The sequence below is a fragment of the Stenella coeruleoalba genome (genome assembly GCF_951394435.1).
Source record: "Stenella coeruleoalba genome assembly, chromosome: 6".
In the NCBI taxonomy this organism is placed as follows: domain Eukaryota; kingdom Metazoa; phylum Chordata; class Mammalia; order Artiodactyla; family Delphinidae; genus Stenella; species Stenella coeruleoalba.
In genome coordinates, this window is record NC_137151.1 from 33,617,304 (window position 1) to 33,637,736 (window position 20,433).

A 20,433-nucleotide genomic window follows, 5' to 3' on the forward strand; every position below is an offset into this window, starting at 1 on the left:
TAACCGGGCTCCCTGATGGACAAGCTGAGCTAATTTCATGCCTTCCAGCATCTCGGGAGGATTGCCTGAGGTGAAGGGAGAGAAAGAGGATTTGACGTGCTCACTCCAGCCTGGGTGTCCATCTCCCAAGCTGGAGCTGGGGAGGGGTGGGAGAATGGTCCAGGTGGACAGGGGCTGTAATTATATATGACCTGGTTCCCTTCCTTTGAAACTGCCACCCTACCCCTACCGACAGGGAAGGAAGGACCCAGTTAAGATGAGAGAAAAGGGAGATTCTGGTGCAGGTAAACTGAGAGGAGTGTGGGATAGATGGGGCCGCATAAAGATGTGATGGATCATGTAGACTTCATATTGGAGCCTGGGTGTTTCCTTGCAGAACCTTTAACTATTTTTTCTCCTTTCGGGATGTGGAAGGGTACTTCATTTGCCTCTTCTACTCTCTTCTTATGCAAATGATCAGACCTTTCTTTCTGCAACACTGAATTCAGTTCAGTGAGCACTTACTGAACATCTATTGTATTCACTGATTGTCAACAATTACTGAGGAGTCATTTACTTGGCACCATGCTATGCATTCATTATCTTTCAAGTCTAATGGAAGAGGAAGCATGGATACAGGTAATTAAGCCAGGAAGGGGTCCTGGGAAAGAACTAGGAACTTCTTTTTCAAAGTTGTAATCTGAAAATTACCTTGAAACTCTGGCCTTTTAAAAAAATTTTCCATTTTATCAAAGCATCTTAACAGGGACCCTATAAGAGAGGAAAATTTAACCAACATGGCCACTTGAATAGGCAGTACTGCCTTAGAGCCTCGTAGCTGACTTAAGCTTCTGTTTCTAATGCTTTCTAAACACTGTGCTCTTGGAAAAGTTGTCCTCTTTGTGCCTCAGGTTCTTCCTTTATCATATGTTTTAATTTTGTTTTTAAAGGATCCTCCCGTGAGAATTCCTGAGCCTATATGGGAGCATGCTTAGAGTAGAACCTGGCAAATAAATGATACTCAATTTGTAGAACTGACACTTTTATGATAGGTTTTTTGGGTTTTGTTTTTGTTTTACTTCTTTGTGGGGAGTGGTTATTTATTTATTTATTTTTATTGAAATAAAGTTGATTTACAATGTTGTGTTAGTTTCAGGTGTACAGCGAAATGATTCAATTGTATATAGTTATATATGCTTTTCCAGATTCTTTTCCCATGTAGGTTATTACAGAATATCAAGTAGAGTTCCCTGTGCTATACAGTAGGTCCTTGTTGATTATCTATTTTATATATAGTAGTGTGTATATGTTAATCCCAAATTCCTTATTTATTCCTCCCCCTCACCTTGCCCCTTTGGTAACCATAAGTTTGTTTTCTGTGTCTATACATGATAGGTTTTTGATATTGCCATTATTTGAGTACAGTTGTGGGGTGTCACTTAGCCTGTGACATTTTATGTGGGACCTTGATTCTGTCTTAGAATTGGAATCAATTTCTGGTTCTCATTCACCAGTCTCATTTAATTTTAGATCCCTAGGCTTCTGGTAACAGAAATTCAGCTGTTCCCCTTGACTTCCTTTGTCAGGATGTGCAACTTGTTCACAGTTAAATCGTGAACCAGATGCATGGAACAGCAGTACCCCTCTGCCGTTGCCTACATGAAATTATTAGAGCTGTTTCCTAAAGCCAGTTAATTGTGTTCTAGTATTCTGTAAATCCTGGACAACATCTATGGCTTTGTGGTGATGTATTTTGTCTAGTTTTTTTTTTTTTCCCTCTTGCTTTCTTTCCATCTTTTGTTACTTCATTTAACCTGTATCGTATGCGTGGTTACTCTTGCAATTGGTAAAATGATTGAGAGAGACATCTTCATTTGATTTGTTTACTTGATCAGTGGATGTACTGGCGACTTTCTTTTCTTAATCCTCACTGAAGAGCCAATTCTTGTTTCCATCTGTTTAACTGCAGAGCTTTGACAGATATAAAAGAGGACATGAAATAAAATGTCTCCTCTATAGTCAGTCACCGGTTGAACTGAGGCATTTAGATTCAGACCAGTCTTAGGAGATAGCGCTCTTCCTGCATTTTTCTTTCCCCCAGTTGTCTCCGTGTGCCAACTCTGCTGCATTATGGGAGTATAAACTTCTGCTTTTACCTTCACCAACTTGTGGTCTCCCAGCCTTTTATGGGAAATCCCAGGAGGTAAAGCCATCGGTGTTTCCCCTTCCATTATCCCCACGGATGCTTGTCGTATGTCTGATGTTGTATTAGGGGCTGGGTGTGATGCTAAAAGTCTCGTCATTGCCCTTGTTGAGTGGCAGACAATAAGAATGAAACATGGCTGAGCTGCACTGTGTGCCTGACACCTCCAATACACAGCGTCATTTCAACCTCTCCCCATCTCTGAGGAGTAGAGAGCCGCATCCTAGAGGCTCCGAGAGGTTAAGTTGCTTAGTGCTTCTGCATCGACCATTCCTGTTTCCCTTTCACGTCAAACGAAAGCTGAACTCAAGTGCAGTCGTTTGTCACCATTGCCTTTGCATTCAGTTCTATGCTCAAATCCACCTGTGTTTGAAATATGGCTCTAAGTTAGCTGGTTTCCATTAATCAGTCTTCATTGCTAGTTTAATACTCATAATTTTAATACTTTACCCCCCCTGCCAAAAAGAAAGAAAGAAAAAGAAACGGTGCCAATCCTCCTGAACATATAACTCATGGAAACCAGGTACTTAGCCATTGCAAGTGGTGAGGGTTGAAAGAATGATACGTTAAGCAGCCTTGCATTTCCAGATCATCGAGCAGTTCATTTTCTGTGTCTGTTTTTGTGAGCCATGTAACTAACTACTCCCGTTATAGACACAAGACCCTATAAAGTAATTACTCTAAATGTCATTGTTTCAGGTGTTATTAACTTAGCCCTCTGCAGAGCCTTTTACTGCTATCAGCTTTTACAAAATTGAGAATAAATTTCTTTACCCCATTGATATTATGCTGATAGATGGTGCTGATATATTTGACTCCCACAGATTTTTGCTATTTACACAATTATTCTAACAACTAGCAACCATCATACCCTGCCAGACTTCTTAATTTGTTTGTACTGTTTTTTTAAAGCACTTGTGTTGCCACTGGAAGTATAGTTGCTCTGAAATAATCAAATTGCTCAATGATTGATTGCTAGATCTTAGGATGTGTACAGGCTGTTGCTGCTAATGCCGATTTGGACTGGTTGAGTGAGTGAGTGAGTGTGTGTGTGTGTGTGTGTGCGCGCGCGCCTGCCTGTGTGTGTGACTCCCTCATAAAGGAACAAAAGAAGCAATTTCATGCCTTGCTCATGAATCTGTTTCTTATATTTCAGAAACAACAGGCATAAAGGTCTCTTCCTCTTTCTGTTCGCCCTTGGCAATATGTAAAACTAATATTGACTGAGCATGCTATTAACCTTGAGTTTAAATTCAGCGTACTTAATCCCTTGATTAATACCAAGATTAATGTCCAGCAGCAAAGGTTGAAAGCTTAAATGTTTGTGAATGTGAGCATGAAATGAAATCCTAATAACCAGTACAATGATTTGGATTTATGGGCTGTGTTGGCTGCTAAAGATATCTTGGAAATGGTGTTGCACAAACTAATTTGTCAAAGTGGGCAGCAGTAAAGAATTGACTGTTTAGGTTGCAGGAAGAAATCCGAATGAGAAAATATAACTAACATTTGCGACGGGTCAGGGAGTACTTTAAAATTGCCACTAGGCTGTTGCCTGAGAATACCCACACACACCTTTCAAATGTCTAGCCCTTGACATACGAAATATACTTTCTGTGAGATAATATTTTTTTGGCGGTACCGGAGGTGACAGAGATTTATGATCGTGTTCTTTGCACTTCTTGAATTCAGCCTTTACTTTTATCTTTTTCATCTATGTGTTTTCGTGGCTCTTATTACCTGAATTCTAAGACATATTTAGAAAAAGGATTTTTTAAAACAATCCCAAGTTTACAGAACAGCATTTCTCATCAGCCTGATTGATCTCTCAATTTCCCCCAACCTCTTCCTTCTCCCAAGTTCATCCTCCTCGTGACACGTCCTCTTTGTCCGTAGTTTCATATACTACAACATTTAGTTTTATATTTTATTTATTTTTATTTTATTTTATTTCTTTTTTTATTTCTTTTTATTTTATTTCTTTTTTTTTTCACATATTACAACATTTAGATTGAGATTTCTTACTCTGACCTCTACCTTAAACAGAAATTTAAGGGTAGATGGCAGGATTTGCCAAACCCCAAACCAACACCTCTTTGCTGCTTGGAATACATGTGGCAGACTGGGGCTTTGATGCAGTCTCTCCAATTTGTTCTTTTACAAACTTTTAAATATGGTCTCTGATCATTTATTTCTATTATATACCAATAAAATATTTGTAAAGTTTTATGTTTTAAACTGTTTTTAATATGGAAAATTTCAAGCATATGTAAAAGAGATGAGTATAAGGAACCCCCCATGTGCCCATGGCTCACATTCAATAATTGTCAATTCGTGGCCAATCTCATTCATTGACACCTCTCCCAGTTCATTATTATTGGTTTTTTTTTTTTTTTGCGGTACGCGGGCCTCTCACTGTTGTGGCCCCTCCCGTTGCGGAGCACAGGCTCCGGACGCGCAGGCTCAGCGGCCATGGCTCACGGGCGCAGCCGCTCCGCGGCATGTGGGATCCTCCCGGACCGGGGCACGAACCCGTGTCCCCTGCATCGGCAGGCGGACTCTCAACCACTGCGCTGCCAGGGAAGCCCCCAGTTCATTATTTTGAAGCAAATCCCAAAGATCTCATCGTCTGTGAATGTTTCACTACGTACCTTTAAAAGAGGCTCTTTTAAAACTTATAGCTCCTAATACCATTCCATATTTTAAAAATTACAGAATTCCTTAATATCATCAAATATCAGGTTAGTATTCACATTTCTTGTAAATTACAGTTTATTTATTTGAACAGAGTTTCAAGCAAGGACCATAAATTACCATTGTTGGTGTCTTAAGTCCCTTTAATTTAGGTTTCCTTTCATCTCTTATTTTTTTCCTCTTGTGATTTTTCGCTGAAGAAACTTTGCCCTTAGAAGAGTTTGTTGTCCTGAATTTTGACGATTATATCCCCGTGTTGTTGTATAACCTGTTTCCCTGCCCCTTGTACTTCCTGTAAATTGATAGTAGAGCTGAGGTTTGATCAGAGTCAGGCTTAATATTTTTTTCAAAACTGTTTCGTGGGTGGTATTAAATACGTCTATTAAGAGGCATATAAATGCCTGGTTCTCTCTCTTTGGGGGATGTTAGCAGCCATTGATAATCACTGCCTGGATTCATCAGGGATTCCTTTGTAATATATCAGGAATACCCTGTATAGAGAAATGAGTCCTCATCTGGTATTTGGTTACCCTGCGGAACAGCTCATAAGAGAAATCTTGAGTTCTCTGTTGATTTCCTGGCATCTTCCACTGGTGACTAGTAGTTTGTTTGCCTGCTTGTTTGTATGCTTGTTGGGTTTTACCATCATTATGAACTCATTGATTGAAACATATTTGATATGTTTGATGCATTCCAATTATTTTCTTACTAGTTCTCATATTATACCTTCTTTGACCGGTGGGGGCCAATTCACGTTGTCTTCTGAGTCCTTTTGACATAACCTAGGAGTTTTTAATAGTTTTGATCTCGTCTGGTATGACAAGAGCTTCCAGGTTCATCTTATATAATTTCTGCCCTAGACCTAGAATCAGCCTTTTCTCTAAGTACCTTTGGTTCCTCTTAGTGGGAAATGACACTTAGAGACCAGCATCTGGGTACCAGGGGAATTCATTGCTATTGTTATTTTCTGGGTGCTGGGGATATGACAGTGAACAAAAAGACAAACATTTCTTAAAGTTATGTTTTGTAGGAGGAGACAGGCAACAAAAAATAAAATACATATCTTTTAGATTACAATAGAGCTATGGAGAAAAATGAAACTGAGAGGGGCCTCATGGAGTGATGGTGTCAGCTTTAGACAGCGTGTTCAGAATATGCCCTACTGAGCAGATGAGAGGAGGACATGTGAGCACCAAATTAGAGGTGAGAGAGTAAGAGGTGCAGATGTCTGGCACAAGTATTTAACAGGCCGGGGGAACAATTCAGTGCAAAGGTCCTGGGGTGACCATCAATAGCCAACGTTAAGAGCAAGTACGTGGAAAGTCATCTCCAGAGAGATTTTTTTTGTCTGTTTTGTTCTCAGGAATAATAGTGCCTGGCACACATATTTGTTGAATGAATAACTCTATTTAAAGCATTTTTTAAAGTAGTCAATAGCTTTTTTGTCTCTTTGTTCTAAGTGGGTGACTTCCCCAGCTATCACCTTTCTAATCTTGAAGAAAACGTTATTGTAAATTTGTAACATTAAAATCTGCTAAGAACATTAAATTTGAGACATGAAGCAAGGGCATTTTGAGCACTTATTAACAATTTTAATATAATGCTCTCTCATATTTTATCTATAAGGGAATGCAGGGGATCAGGTTAGACTATTAGAATGGAACGAGCCAATTATATTGGAAGGCACAGTTTGCTCGCCCAGCTTTTATTCTTATTGTCACTCTGCATTATTTGCCTGGATCTACGCTTCTGGCGAAATTGCACATGACCACAAAAGAGGAACTCTGTCCTTGGTCACTGGAATGTGACTACCTTTATAAATGGGGTGACTGTGGCTCTTGTGTCCTCAGTGTGGATGTAGGCCCAGTGAGGCCGGTTCTTCCACTGTGCAATGTAAGAAGCATCTCTCTGTATTATCTATGTGATTCACGACGGAGGAATTTGTTTGCTCCCTCTCCTGTGAAAAGGAAATTGACAGGTCTCATCCCACAGAGATTTGGGATGGATTTTTGAAACTCTGACATCCTGTCATTAGAACCCCACTGGTTTGTGGTACGTTGAAAACTTTCAGCAATTTCTCTTGAAGTCCTGCCCCTTCCCTAACATCGTGAGTAGCCCTGTATCGGATCTCCCCAGCCCTCGGGTCTCTCTTGCACACGATCAGTTCCATACTCTCTGTGATATTCTTGCCACCCCTCCCGTGGTAGGGGGCAGCATTACATATTATAGAAAATATATGGATAGATTGGGAGTTTGGGGTTGACATGTACAAACTGCTGTATTTGAAATAAAATGCCTTACATGGAAAAATGGAAAGAAAATACATGGGCCTGATTGCCTGTCTGGATCCAACTCCTACCCGTGTGGCCTAGAACATTCCCTTGAGTTTTCAGACTGGTTTCTCCCCACCGAAGTCAAGGTAAAGCCTGCCCTGCTTCCCTCAGGGTATTTTGAAAGGTTCTAATGAAATGATGAAAATAGGTAAGTGTCACTTAAATGGAAAAGAGTATCCTTATCATGAATACCTTAAGTACTCAAGTCACGTCTTTGATTTTTTTTTTTTGTTTACTGTGTAACAAGTAACGATTGAGGACCTGCTGTGTGCCAGGGCCTCCACTGGGGACCGAGGAGACAGGCCAGCTGAAGTTTCTGTCCTCAAGGAGCTTACGTTCGGATGGGACAGCAATTAGCAGTCAACCCATGGGTCAGATAATTTCCACATGTGGTAGGAGTGCCGAGGAAAAACAGAGTAAGGAGGTAGAGTGGCCAGGGAAGGCTTCTCAGAGGAAAAGTTGGAGTATAGTGCAGCAGGGAGGGAGGCAGGCAGGCAGGCAGGCATGGGAGCTCTGGAAGGAAAAGTGTTTCAGGTAGAGACAGAGCAGATGCAGAAGCGCTGAGGTATGGGGTTACCAGGTAAAATACAAGATACCTAATGATAATGAATTTCAGGGAAAGAGTGTTTTATTTAATTTTTAACTGCGAGTGTATGACAGATACTGCATGCAACATACCAAAAAGAGAAATCATCCTTTGTCTGAAATTCAAATTTAACTGAGCATCTTTTCCCCTCCCCTCACAAACCTGGCCACCCTCCCGAGGTAAGAATGAGCCTAGCGTGTGTTTGGACTTGGAAGGGAGTTCTTTGGGGGACGGGGGTAGTGAGGCAGGCAGCGTAAGGTTGAGGATAAATTCTGGGTTTTATTCTGAGGGTGAGGAGAAGCCACTGAAGGGTCTGAGTTAGTGTAGGATGTAATCCACTTTAGGCTTTGAAACAATCGCCCCTTATCCGTGGAAGAGACATCAGGGGCGAGGGCTGCAGGCAGGGAGTTCTCATCACTTTCATGGCCCTTCCAGCACTGCCCTGCAATAGGAGCAGAGTAAACCCTTTCTGAAGGATTTTGTAGAGAAGATCTAGGCGATCATACTCTAATATCAAAGGCTGGACTGTGCTCGTGGGACTGCAGGAACCACACGTCTGGCTTCTCTGCTAAGTGTACGGCCCTGTGCAGGACAGACAGCGCTTCCGTCCCCAGCTGTGGGGCTGCCCTGCACCTCTGTCTTTATCTGTCATGATGGGCCTTGCCCAGAGGATTATGTGGAGACCGAAGGACATGATGTGTGTGAAGCGCTCTTCCTAGTGCTTGGCTCCTAGCATATTGTCGCTTTTCTTCTTCGTCTTCTACTCACCCCACAGGCACAACCTTTCCTAATAAGCAATTTGGCCCAAATATTCATCATCTCAGGTGTTTGATGGAGAGGATGAGCCCAGATAGCAGAGCCACTCACATGTGTGGACATCCTTTACCATGTGCATTTCCTGTTCAAAACTTGAGACAGGAGAGTAGGCCAGGGAGGGGAGTGGCGTGCAGTAAAGAAGTCTTTTTTAAAAGCATGCCCCTTAATGAGTAACTACATTTGATATGTCATCAGTTCAACAAATCTGTGTGGGTGTATATATGTGTGTATCATCAGTGGATCAAATGAATAGATATAGTCAATGGTATCCTTTTGGTATGTAACCAACTAGCCTGACAGGATGATGTCCAACCATCTTTTTCAGACCTTAAAGCTAATAGAATTACTAAGAGGTCACCCAAGCCAGCACCTTCATTTTGTAGATGAGAAAACTTGAAAGTCAAATGGTTTGAGGCTATCCGCCTAGCTGTTTGTGGAGTTGGGCATAGAATTCATTTTGGTGGATTCCACGTTGCGCAGCTCTCTTATCCTCGCCCTTCACTGAGCTTGGCCTTTACGGTGGCTCTGACACGTCCTGGTCCAGGAACCGACAGATCTCAGTCATCACCCAGCCCTGCTGCTCACTAGTGAGTGGACCTCGGCAAGTTCTCAGCCCCTTTAAGCCTTGCTTTCCTCACTTGTAACCTGGCAATGGTACCCACGTCATAGGGCACTTCAGGGGATTAAATGATGGGATGCAGTCAAGTTCATTTTTTTCCCTGAACTGTAAACCTTCAGTAAATGACTGTATGCCTATATAATGTAATGCCTTTAAAACTTATTTAAGAAATGTTCATTGTAAAAAAAAAAAAAAAGTCGTAATATGAAGATTCACATACAGAAGAAAATGCAAAGGACCCATGACGCCAATATCCAGAGATAACCTCAGACTTTTCTTAGGCATTTTGCGCATTTAGTTTTGATTGCACTTACTCTAGGAAAAGAACAGCATGAAATTCTATGTCAGTGATCCATTAAAGCAAAACCTTTCACATTAAGCATGAGAGAAGAGGCCATAATGGAGTCTGATTATTATTCTTTCAAAAGAACAGAACATTACTACAGAGAGTTAGACCAGTTACACCGAAGTACACACATATAGACGTTAAATCTCCTCATTTTTGCTCTAATTTTCTTCTTTTCCCCCTTTAAATTCCAACTTGAGCTGTAGGAATCTCTATAAGCAGTTTCTTTTTTCTTAAATGTAATGAATTGTCCATCCTACGGAACTTGAAAGTAAGTTTGAGGTCTGTTTAGGAATTTTGCTTTGATTCACATTGTATGTGATGAAGCTGTAAAACCTTCTCAGATCAAAGAAGTTTACATCATTGGGAGGAGGAATGTCAAAAATAAAATTGGTTAATTTTAGATCTCCTTGCTCAAGAAAAGTGATTCATTGTGCCCTCTCTGTGAAAGACATCTTAATGTTCCAAAGGTCTAGCCTGGCTGGTCTTTTCTGTTTCTGCTGCCTCTTCGTTTTGTAGCCTGAATCTAGTGCACTAAAAAGATTAGTTCCTGTAGAAGTTTCGCCTTCAGATCGAAGGTTAATAGAGTCATGGTTCTGCTCCTCTATCGATTGTTGTGTACGTATTGCCGTGAACTCAGGTGGTTTTCAATTTTTAGACTTACTGTGGTGATTTGTGGACTATTTTAAGGCTGTCCAGTCCCTTCCCTGGCACAGGGCTTGATGGAGGACTTGCCAGCTTGCAGGAGTCTGGTAGAGGTCAGGGTAGACAGTGGGAGGGTCGGGTGCCACAGATCCTGTCCCAAGGAGAGCACCAAGGGCACAGCTGGAAAAAAGCATAGCCAAGGCAGTAGGTGAAGGAAGATGACCACAGGCAGACCTAGGACACTAGGGTTCTGAGAGCCAGGAAAAGAGATGGTAAGAATGAGTTGAAATAGAAGAGCTTCCAGATCAGGAAGACAGTGGGCTCATTCTGGGGTCCAGTGTTCTTGGTAGGATGCTGTGCTGGGTGGTTAGACTCACTGAAGGAGCCAAGGTAGATCAGACAAAACAGTTAGGGATGAGGAGGGTGAATTAGTAGCCCTGAGCAAGCTTCTCCCTGAGTGTTATTAACGATGTTCTTATTTAGGAATATGTTGCTCATTTGAGGGCTTTTTGTCTCAGTAGGTGGAGTTATTGCAGGTGCTGGCTTTCTTCCAATCCTGGTAACCCTCCGAGGTTTCAGAAAGAAATGGGTTTGTTTTCTCCCCCTCTCCCTGTGGAGTAATTGGTTTATGTATAATTTAATTATTTCGTTAACCAGTTATCCTATCACTGTGTACAGAAACAGCCACCCTGAAAACCCACTGTACTCCTGTGTCAGGACGTTCAGAATTGGTTTCTCCTCCATCATGAGTGAATGTGTAACGCTAAGATTTCTTGCTGAAAGCTAAAATAGGCAGACTCCATTTCCCATTCTTTCAGGGTTGCCCTTGAAATCTTGCCCAGTATTATCCAGTGATTTAAAGTAAGAAGAACTGAGATAAAGATCAGTTTCAAAGAGGAATTAAAGTCTTGAGTATTCTGTAGGGAAGCCAGTATTTTAGAAGATCACCTTGGACTGTGTTTTCCTGCGAGTAAATTTCAGAAGATTCTTGTAAGGGCAGAGGAGTGAATGTACTCTCCTTTACCTGACCTCACTCATGTCTCTCCTTTGGGTTGGTTCGCTTTATTCATAGTCGTGTTTCATCTTTCCCTATCGTGCTCTTCAGGAGGACATTTTTTATCCTGACATGCTGCTGTGTACATTTTGTTACTTATTTAGTGTGGGGTTGACTACAAATCTATACCCTGCTTGCGCATCCTCACGCTTTTTTCTGTGCGGTGGAAGGTCTCACAATCAGGTCTACAGTCCATCTGAAGCCTTCATGTTACAAATATGCTTTAAAGCACTGTCTTATTGAGTCCATTTACAAAAATTTAATTTGAATTCAATAATTCAGTCCGGCCTGAGAACACAAGGCACACCTGTGTGTCGTGTGTAGGCTGCTGGGACCAGCCGAGGCTTCATCCCCTTGGCGGCCTCTTTTCTGCTGCTTCTCTCTCACTTTTCTCATTTGTGTCAATAGAGTGCTTTACCTTGGTGATTTTGCCTTTCATGGTGATGTTGCTGTATAAGGGCTCAGTATTTAGACATAGGCATTCCAGGCAAGTTAGTATTTTCTTTTTTTTTATGAGTAAAAACCACTGCAACTTTTCTTATGAGGAGTCCTTTTGAGTCTCTGAAGTCATTCACAAATATGGTCAAGTCTGATTTCACTCCACAAAAAGAAAACAGAATATTGTGGACTTTTCCTATCCAGGAATTCCATCCTCCCCCAAGCTTTTGCCCTCTGCTTGTTACTTTCAGATCATTTGCAGTGGCAGAGGGCTTTATGCAGATTGCCCAATTATTTCGGGTCCTAGTCAAAATCACCTGGCTTTAAGAGAGATTTCTAGAGTAGTGAAACTGCTTTGTTTCTTTGAAAACTCACCAGGAGCTGGAGGGCCAACCAGCTTGTGTGACTGTGCATTGCTGACCCAGGAGCTCTGACCTCACACGCCTCCCTGCCTCCCCCGTGCGCTCCAAGGATGCCCCCCACCCTCTTGTACTCTTCATTTTTATAGGTCCACCTGGCCCCAGAAACATTATTTTCAGCCCCTGTTTATTAACCATCTTTAATAACCTCATATATTAATAAATGGGTGACATGCTATCTTGGAATTATATGGCCAGTTTTGGCAAAGAGGTCAGACATCAGTATTGCTCAGTGCATTTTTCATTTACTAGAAAGTGTGAATTTGCCTGATTTTCTTTGTTAACCTTTGTTGAAGTCATTCCTGTAAATTTCCTCCTCCCCCAGCTCTCTAAACTCCAGTGCATTGACAGAACAGTCCATCTTCCAGAATGGCTCTCACAAGATTGCTGCGGCATTTTTTTTTTCTTTCATCTCTGTTTCCAATAGGTTTTATCACCCTGTTCCTTGAGTTAGTGTGAAGTGAACAGCCAGAAAATAAGGGGAAGCCTTGATCAGTTAGCCTTAAACTCTCTGTTGCATTCCTAATTTGGAGATACTCGATGGAGTTCTGTGGCTCATATGCCTTGATGTTTCCGTGCCCGCCACACCACAGCAGATAACGAGTCATTCCTGTCCTCTTGCTAAATAGCACAGAGGCACCTTTGCATTCCCATTCCCTGGCAGCAGTGTTCAAGTCTTTTAACTTTCTGCTGCAAGACCCCCTCTCCTTCTGTGTAGAAGTTCGAGGATTAAATGATTAAGGAATCTGTCACTGTGAAGTCTTTGAAGGACAGATGTGAAGTGTCATGATACGCTCCTTGGGACCTTGGCTACTTATTGTTTCATCAGAGAGGGGCCCTGCCTCTGGATGGCTAGCTAAAAGTGTGGGAGTCTGACCGGTAATAGTAATAACCCACTTAACCCACTTCCTGTGTACCAGGAACTGTGCTTGGAACTTTGCACAGACATTAATTCATTTACAGATGCACCAGCATACTTAGTGTCTCTGATTTCTATTTTTCAGGTTGAAAATTGGTGTCCTCATTTACCTTGGAGAGCAAAAAATCCCTACGAAGAAGCTGATCGTAATTCATTGGTAAGTGATTTTGGAAACCTCTTACTAGGCTTGTGATTTGAGTATGATGCCAAGTGATACATGTGGAGTCTTCTGCCAGCTGTACTCTGAAATAACGGTAAACGAAAGAACTTCTATCCCCAGCCCTGTGGAAGTCTGAGTGACCAAATCAGTCAACCAGTTAGCATATGTTTATTTATTGAGCGGTTCTCTGAGGGTTCCTACGTGATAGGCTACTGATACGAATAAGACCTGGTGCCAGACGTGGAGGCGCCCAGTGATTTAATAATGAGGGTGATGGTTGTAAATAATGACCACGTCAACACTGAAACATAGGCCCATGGAAATTAATAAAGAAGTGGCGATCTCAGCCTGCATGGGTCAGGAGAGCATGTAAAGAGAAGATGACCTTGGAGTTGAATTTAAAGCGCTGAATGAGTTTATACCAGGTCAAGGACAGAAAGATGTCTCTGGTGGCAGGGGGACAGGTGCCTGTACAAGAGCGTGGCATTTTCAGGGAGTAGAGCCATAGGGCCATAGGGGTTTGGATAAGCTGGAATGAAGATGAAATGGGAAAGGTAGGTAGGGGCTGGAAAAGCTTTGTATTAAAAGCTCAAGTCTTTATTCTTCACCCCAGGGATCAGCTAATTTTTTTCTGTGACAGGCCAGATACTAAATATTTTCATCTTTGCAGGCCAGATCTCTGTTGCAACTACTCAGTTCTGACCGGTGGCACAGGGCAGCCCTAGGCAATATGTAAATGAGTGGGCGTGACTGTGTTCTGATAAAACTTTACATAGCGAGGGGGATTTGGTCCAAGAGGCAGAGTTTGCCGAGCCTCGCTTAGACCATGGCATTCTTGGGAAACTGTTGAGTCAAGGACATGGTCAGATGAGTGTTGGAATGAACTATGGTAACTGCTGAAAGATGGATTTAGTGAATGTTTTATTTAGATGTTATATGAAAAAAATACTAGTGTTATTATTTTTCTCTGTTATTTCAGTTGCTGGTTGCATCCACCTATCTTAGAAAAATAGTCTTCCTGACTTTTAAGTTATTTTGGCTTGAATTTTTTTTTTTTTTAAATTTTTGACTGTGTTGGGTCTTTGCTGCTGCACGTGGGCTTTCTCTAGTTGCGGTGAGCGGGGGCGACTCTTCGTTGTGGTGCGCGGGCTTCCCGTTGCGGTGGCTTCTCTTGTTGCGGAGCATGGGCTGTAGGTGTGTGGGCTTCAGCAGCTGTGGCTCGTGGGCTCTAGAGCACAGGTTCAGTAGTTGTGATGCACGGGCTTAGTTGCTCCCAGACCGGGGCTCGAACCCGTGTCCCCTGCATTGGCAGGCGGATTCTTAACCACTGCACCACCAGGGAAGCCCTTTTGGCTTGAATTTGAAATTTTAGTCAGTTACTCTAGGAAAATGGTATTCCTGGCTTTTAAATTCCTTAGAAAATAATAAACTCCTGTTTGTTTGGATTGGGACAAAACTAGAGGATGAGGATTTATTTCCCTACTTAACTTTGTGGACAGAATGAGGCTTTTTGGCAGCCTACACAATGGCAGGTAGCCTGTTAATAATTGACTTCAGTTTTCCCAGGAGTCTGCTACCCTGCAGTAGATCAAGGGGCCAGTAAATTCGGGTGCAGAGAATTTCAAGGTGTATCAAGCACATTCCCTGTAAAATATGCATTTTTGACGTAGCTCAGGGCTTTGCAAGTCTGTGCTGCCTTTCTCCACTTCTGATTTTTTAATGATGTCCCTTATAGCAGCGCAGCAGTCAAGAGGCCTTTGCCTCAATTTGCAGTCCTGGGCGCTTCAAGCAAAGCTATTCAGCAGACCAGACTTTTGAAGCCCTGTGTTTAATTGACTATCTCTTTCAAGTTTTCAATGTCACATCATGAAAACCATTATGCTTTTGGACCTCTTATCTTCTACTCATTTTTATTAAATTTCTGTTTCTAGGCAGAGATTCGTACGGATTTTAATATTCTCTACAGTATGATGAAAAAGCATGAAGAATTCCGATGGATGAGACTACGGATCCGGCGAATGGCTGATGCGTGGATCCAGGCAATCAGGTCCTTGGCAGAGAAGCAGAATCTTGAAAAGAGAAAGCGGAAGAAAGTGAGTTTCTGATTAATTCACTTCAGTTGGGTGCCAGTTTTCTTGAAAATTTGATTTTCGTGGAGACAGGCTAAGAGAAATGTCATGTCTCAAATGATATTCCCTCAGGGTGAATCTGTGCAGTCTCTTCTTGTACAGCCATTGTTTGGGGCTGTCGTTTTCCCCGGTTACAGTAATTATACTTAGCAGGAACTGGTACACATGTTTCTTGGGTGAAGCCAGGCAGAATATCTGCTTGTAAGATTTTGCTATGAACCCTCTGACTCTGTGTCGGTGGCATCAGGAAATGTAATTCTCTCCTCTTTACCCGAATACAATCTGGAAGAACTTCCTGTTGACATCATCATGACAATTTCATATTCTTGGTATGTGTCAGCTCTGGGATTTGGGCAACTAACTGGTGAGTTTCATTGCTGTTCTGTTTGGTGGTGCTTCTGCTTATGTTCCTATTAGTTATACATCAAGTGGCCATGACGTTAGATGAACTATTCTGATGAAGAATAAACGAGAAAAGTAAACACTCTGTTCCCATATCTAAAAATAAATGAAAAACGAGTTTAGTATTCCTAATTTGATACCTTTGGGGCAAAAATACAGATACACTTGCAGAACCCCAAGTCACAGTTTAATGAGTCAGTTTTGCTTAGATCCCTTGAGCTTATGAGACAGCAGGACCAGACATCCTGGCATCAGAGTCCTCCAGGAAAGAGTATGCGGTCATAGATCCAGGTGGGCTATGAAAAGAAAGAGTAATTTCTGTATAATCCTCTGCAGTTATCTCCAGGATATATTGTTATGTGAAGACATGGTAGGTGGAGAATAGTGAACATTATTTTTAAAAGGAAGAAGGAATTTATCTGTATATCTGTATCTACACCTACATATGTACCTATAGATATATACATATACACACACATATATACACATATATAATGTATACATGATATACATATATGCTTCTTGCTCCGATTTTTTAAATGGAATAGCAAAGCATGCAATTAAAAATAAAGGAGATGGATGGTGGGAATGGTTGCACGACACTGTGAGTGTACTTAATGCCACTGAACTGTACACTTAAAAATGGTCAAAATGGTAAAGCTTATGTATGTTTTACCACAATAAAAAGAGTCTAATAAGGGGAGTCAGAGGGGATAGTGTGGAGGCAACAAGTATAGAAACTGGACTTCTCTGAATATATCTTGCTTTGTAGATTTGACACTGGAATCATTTTACTTAAGTGTAAAACAATTTAATTACAAAACAAAATCTTAAGGGAAAAGTAAAGCAAGTGAACTGACCACGTGTCCACTTTTACTCTAAGCACACGGAGAAGGGCTATTCTTAGTGACTTCAGAGCACAGTACTTTGAACATTTCTGATGGGATATCACACATGATAAAAAAAAAAAAACTGCAAAAATATCTTAAAACAATTTTTCTAATCCTGTAAGAGGTGGTGGTGTTGATATTCTCCTTCCGAATCCATTATGTGTCTTGGAATAAAGCAAATTAGCAATTATGTTAGTGTCCTGGAGAAGTGGAATTTTCAGTGTGGAAGAGAGAAAGGAAGTAACAGATGTGAGATGGATAATGCTATAAAAATTGATAAAGCTCCTGTAATCCTGGGTTTGAATTGGAAAAACCAGTGTGAACTCATGATTATTTTTATCCTTGAGGAAAAATAAATTTTCTAGCTATGTCCACTGAAAAGGCCTGTAAACAGTGATCATCTAGAGTATGCTAGGCACCAGACTTTGATCATTAAATACCATTTTCACTAAATGGCCTAAAAGGTTCTTGGAAAAATGGCTGATTAAGGCCTGAGACAGACGTTGTACAAGATGAGCTTGGAACGCCTTGTCATGTCAGAGAGCAAAGAAACTATTGAAGACTACTAGGGTTTTGTCAAAGAACTTAGAAGCCAACTTTAATAGTCTCCCATTGCCCAAGATGGTACAATTTGGTAATGAGTAAGAATAATAACTGCAGTTATTGAAACACATCAAATATACTTATATTCATGATTTTATAATGAGATATATATATATTTAAAATCCTCATTGGTCATCATTAGAGTACGCTAAAGATCAAATTAGTTATTTTGAAAACTGTCAAGTAAAAAATCAAGTATTTGCCAGGTTTTTTCTATGTAAGCTGTCCTTCGTGAGGGGTAGTTTCTCTTTATAGAAGTATTGCAGCTAATAAATGCAGGAGGAATGATAGAATATCACCACTTGCAACCCCTAATGGATTATTGCATCTGGCTAGTGATCATCAGTAGCTGCTAACATCACAAAACAGAAACACCCAGATTTTGTTCTCACCACTGGAAGTACACGTCACCACCTGCGAAGTAGTATTGCCCCAAAAATCAAATACAAATTTGATCATGGCTGCAGATCTGATTACTAATTTACCATAAACACAGGGGACAGAAGAATCTGTTACACAGTCAGCAAAATCTAGAGTGTGAGAGACTCTATTGGAAATGCAACCCAATTTCTTTGACAAATAAATTACCAGCCTCTATCCCCCCAAAAAAGGATAATCGGGCACCACCGTAGGTTAAGGAAGAGACGTATGAGGCATTACAATTTGTGCACTTTATTTGACTTGACTCAACCAACTGCTCTTGAAAAAAATAAGTGACAGTTGAGCAAGTGTATAGACTAACTGGATATTGGGTAATACTAAGGATTTAATAGCTATGTTAGGGGCGTTGGGGTGATGTTACGGTTATGTTTTTTAAGTGAAAGTTTGTTTCTTTTAGAAATGCCAACTGAACTATTTACAGGTGAAAGGTTGGGCTGTCTAGGATTTGCTGCAAGATAAGCTAGAGGGGTTGGGAGAAAATGAGGGATGTACATTAAATAAGACTTGTCAGGAGTTAATAATTGTTGAAGTTAATAATTGTTGAGTACAGTGGAATTGACTATATTGTCATGTCAGCTTTTGTTAGTGTTTGAAATTTTCTGTGTTAAAAGCTTAAACATATTCCAGCTGTGGGAAAAAAGCCCAATATAGTTAAAAGATATTTTATCGTCCTGCTTGATTGCCCTTTGATTCCGATTTTCCAAATGTACCCCACTTTTGGAAAACAGGATTATCTGTCCCTACCTCATACTCATAGCCATACCAAATGCAGTAATGACTTTATTTCTCTAAAACAACAATGAAAAATCATTTCCTTCCTTCCTCTGTACCTTCTAGAAAAATTGTTTACTCCATGTTGAGATTTCATTAGAACGTAAACATGACTTTGGAATTGGTGGTGGCTTTTGGGTAGGTTACTGTGGAGTTTGTACTTTGTCTGACGGGAATCAGTATGTGCCTCTTCTTTTTTTTTTTTTTTCTTTTTTTGTTTTTTCAGGTCCTTGTTCACCTGGGCCTCCTGACTAAGGAATCTGGATTTAAGATTGCAGAGACAGCTTTCAGTGGTGGCCCTCTTGGTGAATTAGTTCAGTGGAGTGATTTAATTACATCTCTGTACTTACTGGGCCATGACATTAGGATTTCAGCTTCACTGGCGGAGCTCAAGGAGTAAGGAGATTATTTTTCAATTTTAAAATCAGAATACAAAAAAGAAATTGTAAACTCTTAAAGCCCTCTCTTGGTGTGTAATTTCTTGTGGAGGAAAATGAAAGTGATAATTCATGAAACAGGAGATAAGAAGATTATTTTCAGAAGCTAAATACATACACTGTGAAAAGGCTAATATGTTTTCATTGTAGCTGCAGGCTCCAGAGGCTTGATAAATGAATGCCAGAAAATTCAAACTAAGGAGCTTATTCTTTGCTGTTACAGGTGCTTCCAGCATCTGCAGCAGGCAACATTAGTGACTTTCCTAATTCCCTGTCTCTGGCTGAAACTCATACCCTTCCCCACTCAACAGCAAGCTTTCTAAATCTTCAAACGGGGCAGGTTCCTGTTTGCAATTTAATTTGGATAGAATGAGTTTCTCGAAAGCCCTGATCCAATCCTATTTCAGTTAGCCCACTTTCAACTCTGCCTGGGTTTTTTGATTTCACTGAAATGTGCTTCTAGCTCAAGCCCTCTCTTAATCCCTTTTAGATTGACACGACTGGCTAAGCAGAAATGCTTAGAGTCCCTTCCCTCCTTTTTGGATAACTGCCCATGGAGACTCTCTGCCCAACAGCCAAGTTAACATCTAGCAATATGTCAACTGTTCCAAGAGAAATGGCTTGAAGGAACATTCTAGAAATGGAAGAGGTGTTAAGACAATGTATGTCTCACCCTGCTCCTACCTTATTGTCTAAAACATTGATGCCCAGAGAGGTCACTTGTGTTAAGTCTGAGGTCCACAACGGATTAGTTGCAGTATCGGGATGAAAGCAGGAATATCCGTAAAACAATGTCAGCTCTCTTTTTGTTAAATGATTTCCATACACTGAAACCATGAGCCGGGCTTTAGTTACAGTGGTAGTATCAACAGTTACAACAACCATAACAGTGATGATGCCTATTAAGAGCTAACATTTGGGGGTTTTCCCTGGTGGTCCAGTGGGTAAGATTCCATGCTTCCGACGCAGGGGACCCGGCTTCGATCCGTGGTCGGGGAACTAGAACCCCCATGCATGCCGCAACTAAGAGTCTGCATGCCGCAACTAAGGATCCTGCATGCTTCAACAAAGATCCCGTGTGCTGCAACTAAGACCCGCAGCAGCCAAAATAAATAAATATTAAAAAAAAAAGCTAACATTTGTTGAGCACTTCCCATGCACCAGTTACTAAGTGTTTTACACGTTTTATGTTATTTAGTCCTTAGTGCAAACCTGGAAGTAGGCACTATTGCTTTCTGCATTTTAAAGATGAGGAAACAGATTCAGACCAAAAAAGATTTCCTCAAAGTCCCATGGAGAGTACGTGGAAGAGCCAGGATTTGAGCCCTCTGTCTGTCTGACCTCAAAGCCTGTGCTCTTGACCACCGGAGCACAGTGCTCCGTTCAGAACTCGATAAACCTGAGGTCTTCTGAGCCCTTCACCACTTTTGTCCCTTTAACAGCTGCCTCCTGTTGCCTTCTTCCCGCTTCTTTTAAAACACACTGGGGAACACAACGTACGAAGTGGGTGCCTTCATACATTGAGCGTTCATTCCTTCTGTGCTCTCTG

General features: G+C 41.2%; 1 protein-coding gene across 7 annotated transcripts in view; it reads left to right on the forward strand.

The window, feature by feature from the left end:
* The window catches only part of MGAT5 (alpha-1,6-mannosylglycoprotein 6-beta-N-acetylglucosaminyltransferase), a 581,503-nt gene that overhangs the window by 433,570 nt on the left and 127,500 nt on the right, over window positions 1-20,433 (forward strand). For all 7 annotated transcript variants that reach the window (XM_079924992.1, XM_079924993.1, XM_079924998.1 and 4 more), the window contains 3 exons: window positions 13,137-13,208; window positions 15,143-15,304; window positions 18,674-18,843. In XM_079924992.1, coding sequence (XP_079781118.1) covers window positions 13,137-13,208; window positions 15,143-15,304; window positions 18,674-18,843 — 404 coding nt within the window. The remainder of the gene's footprint in view (window positions 1-13,136; window positions 13,209-15,142; window positions 15,305-18,673; window positions 18,844-20,433) is intronic.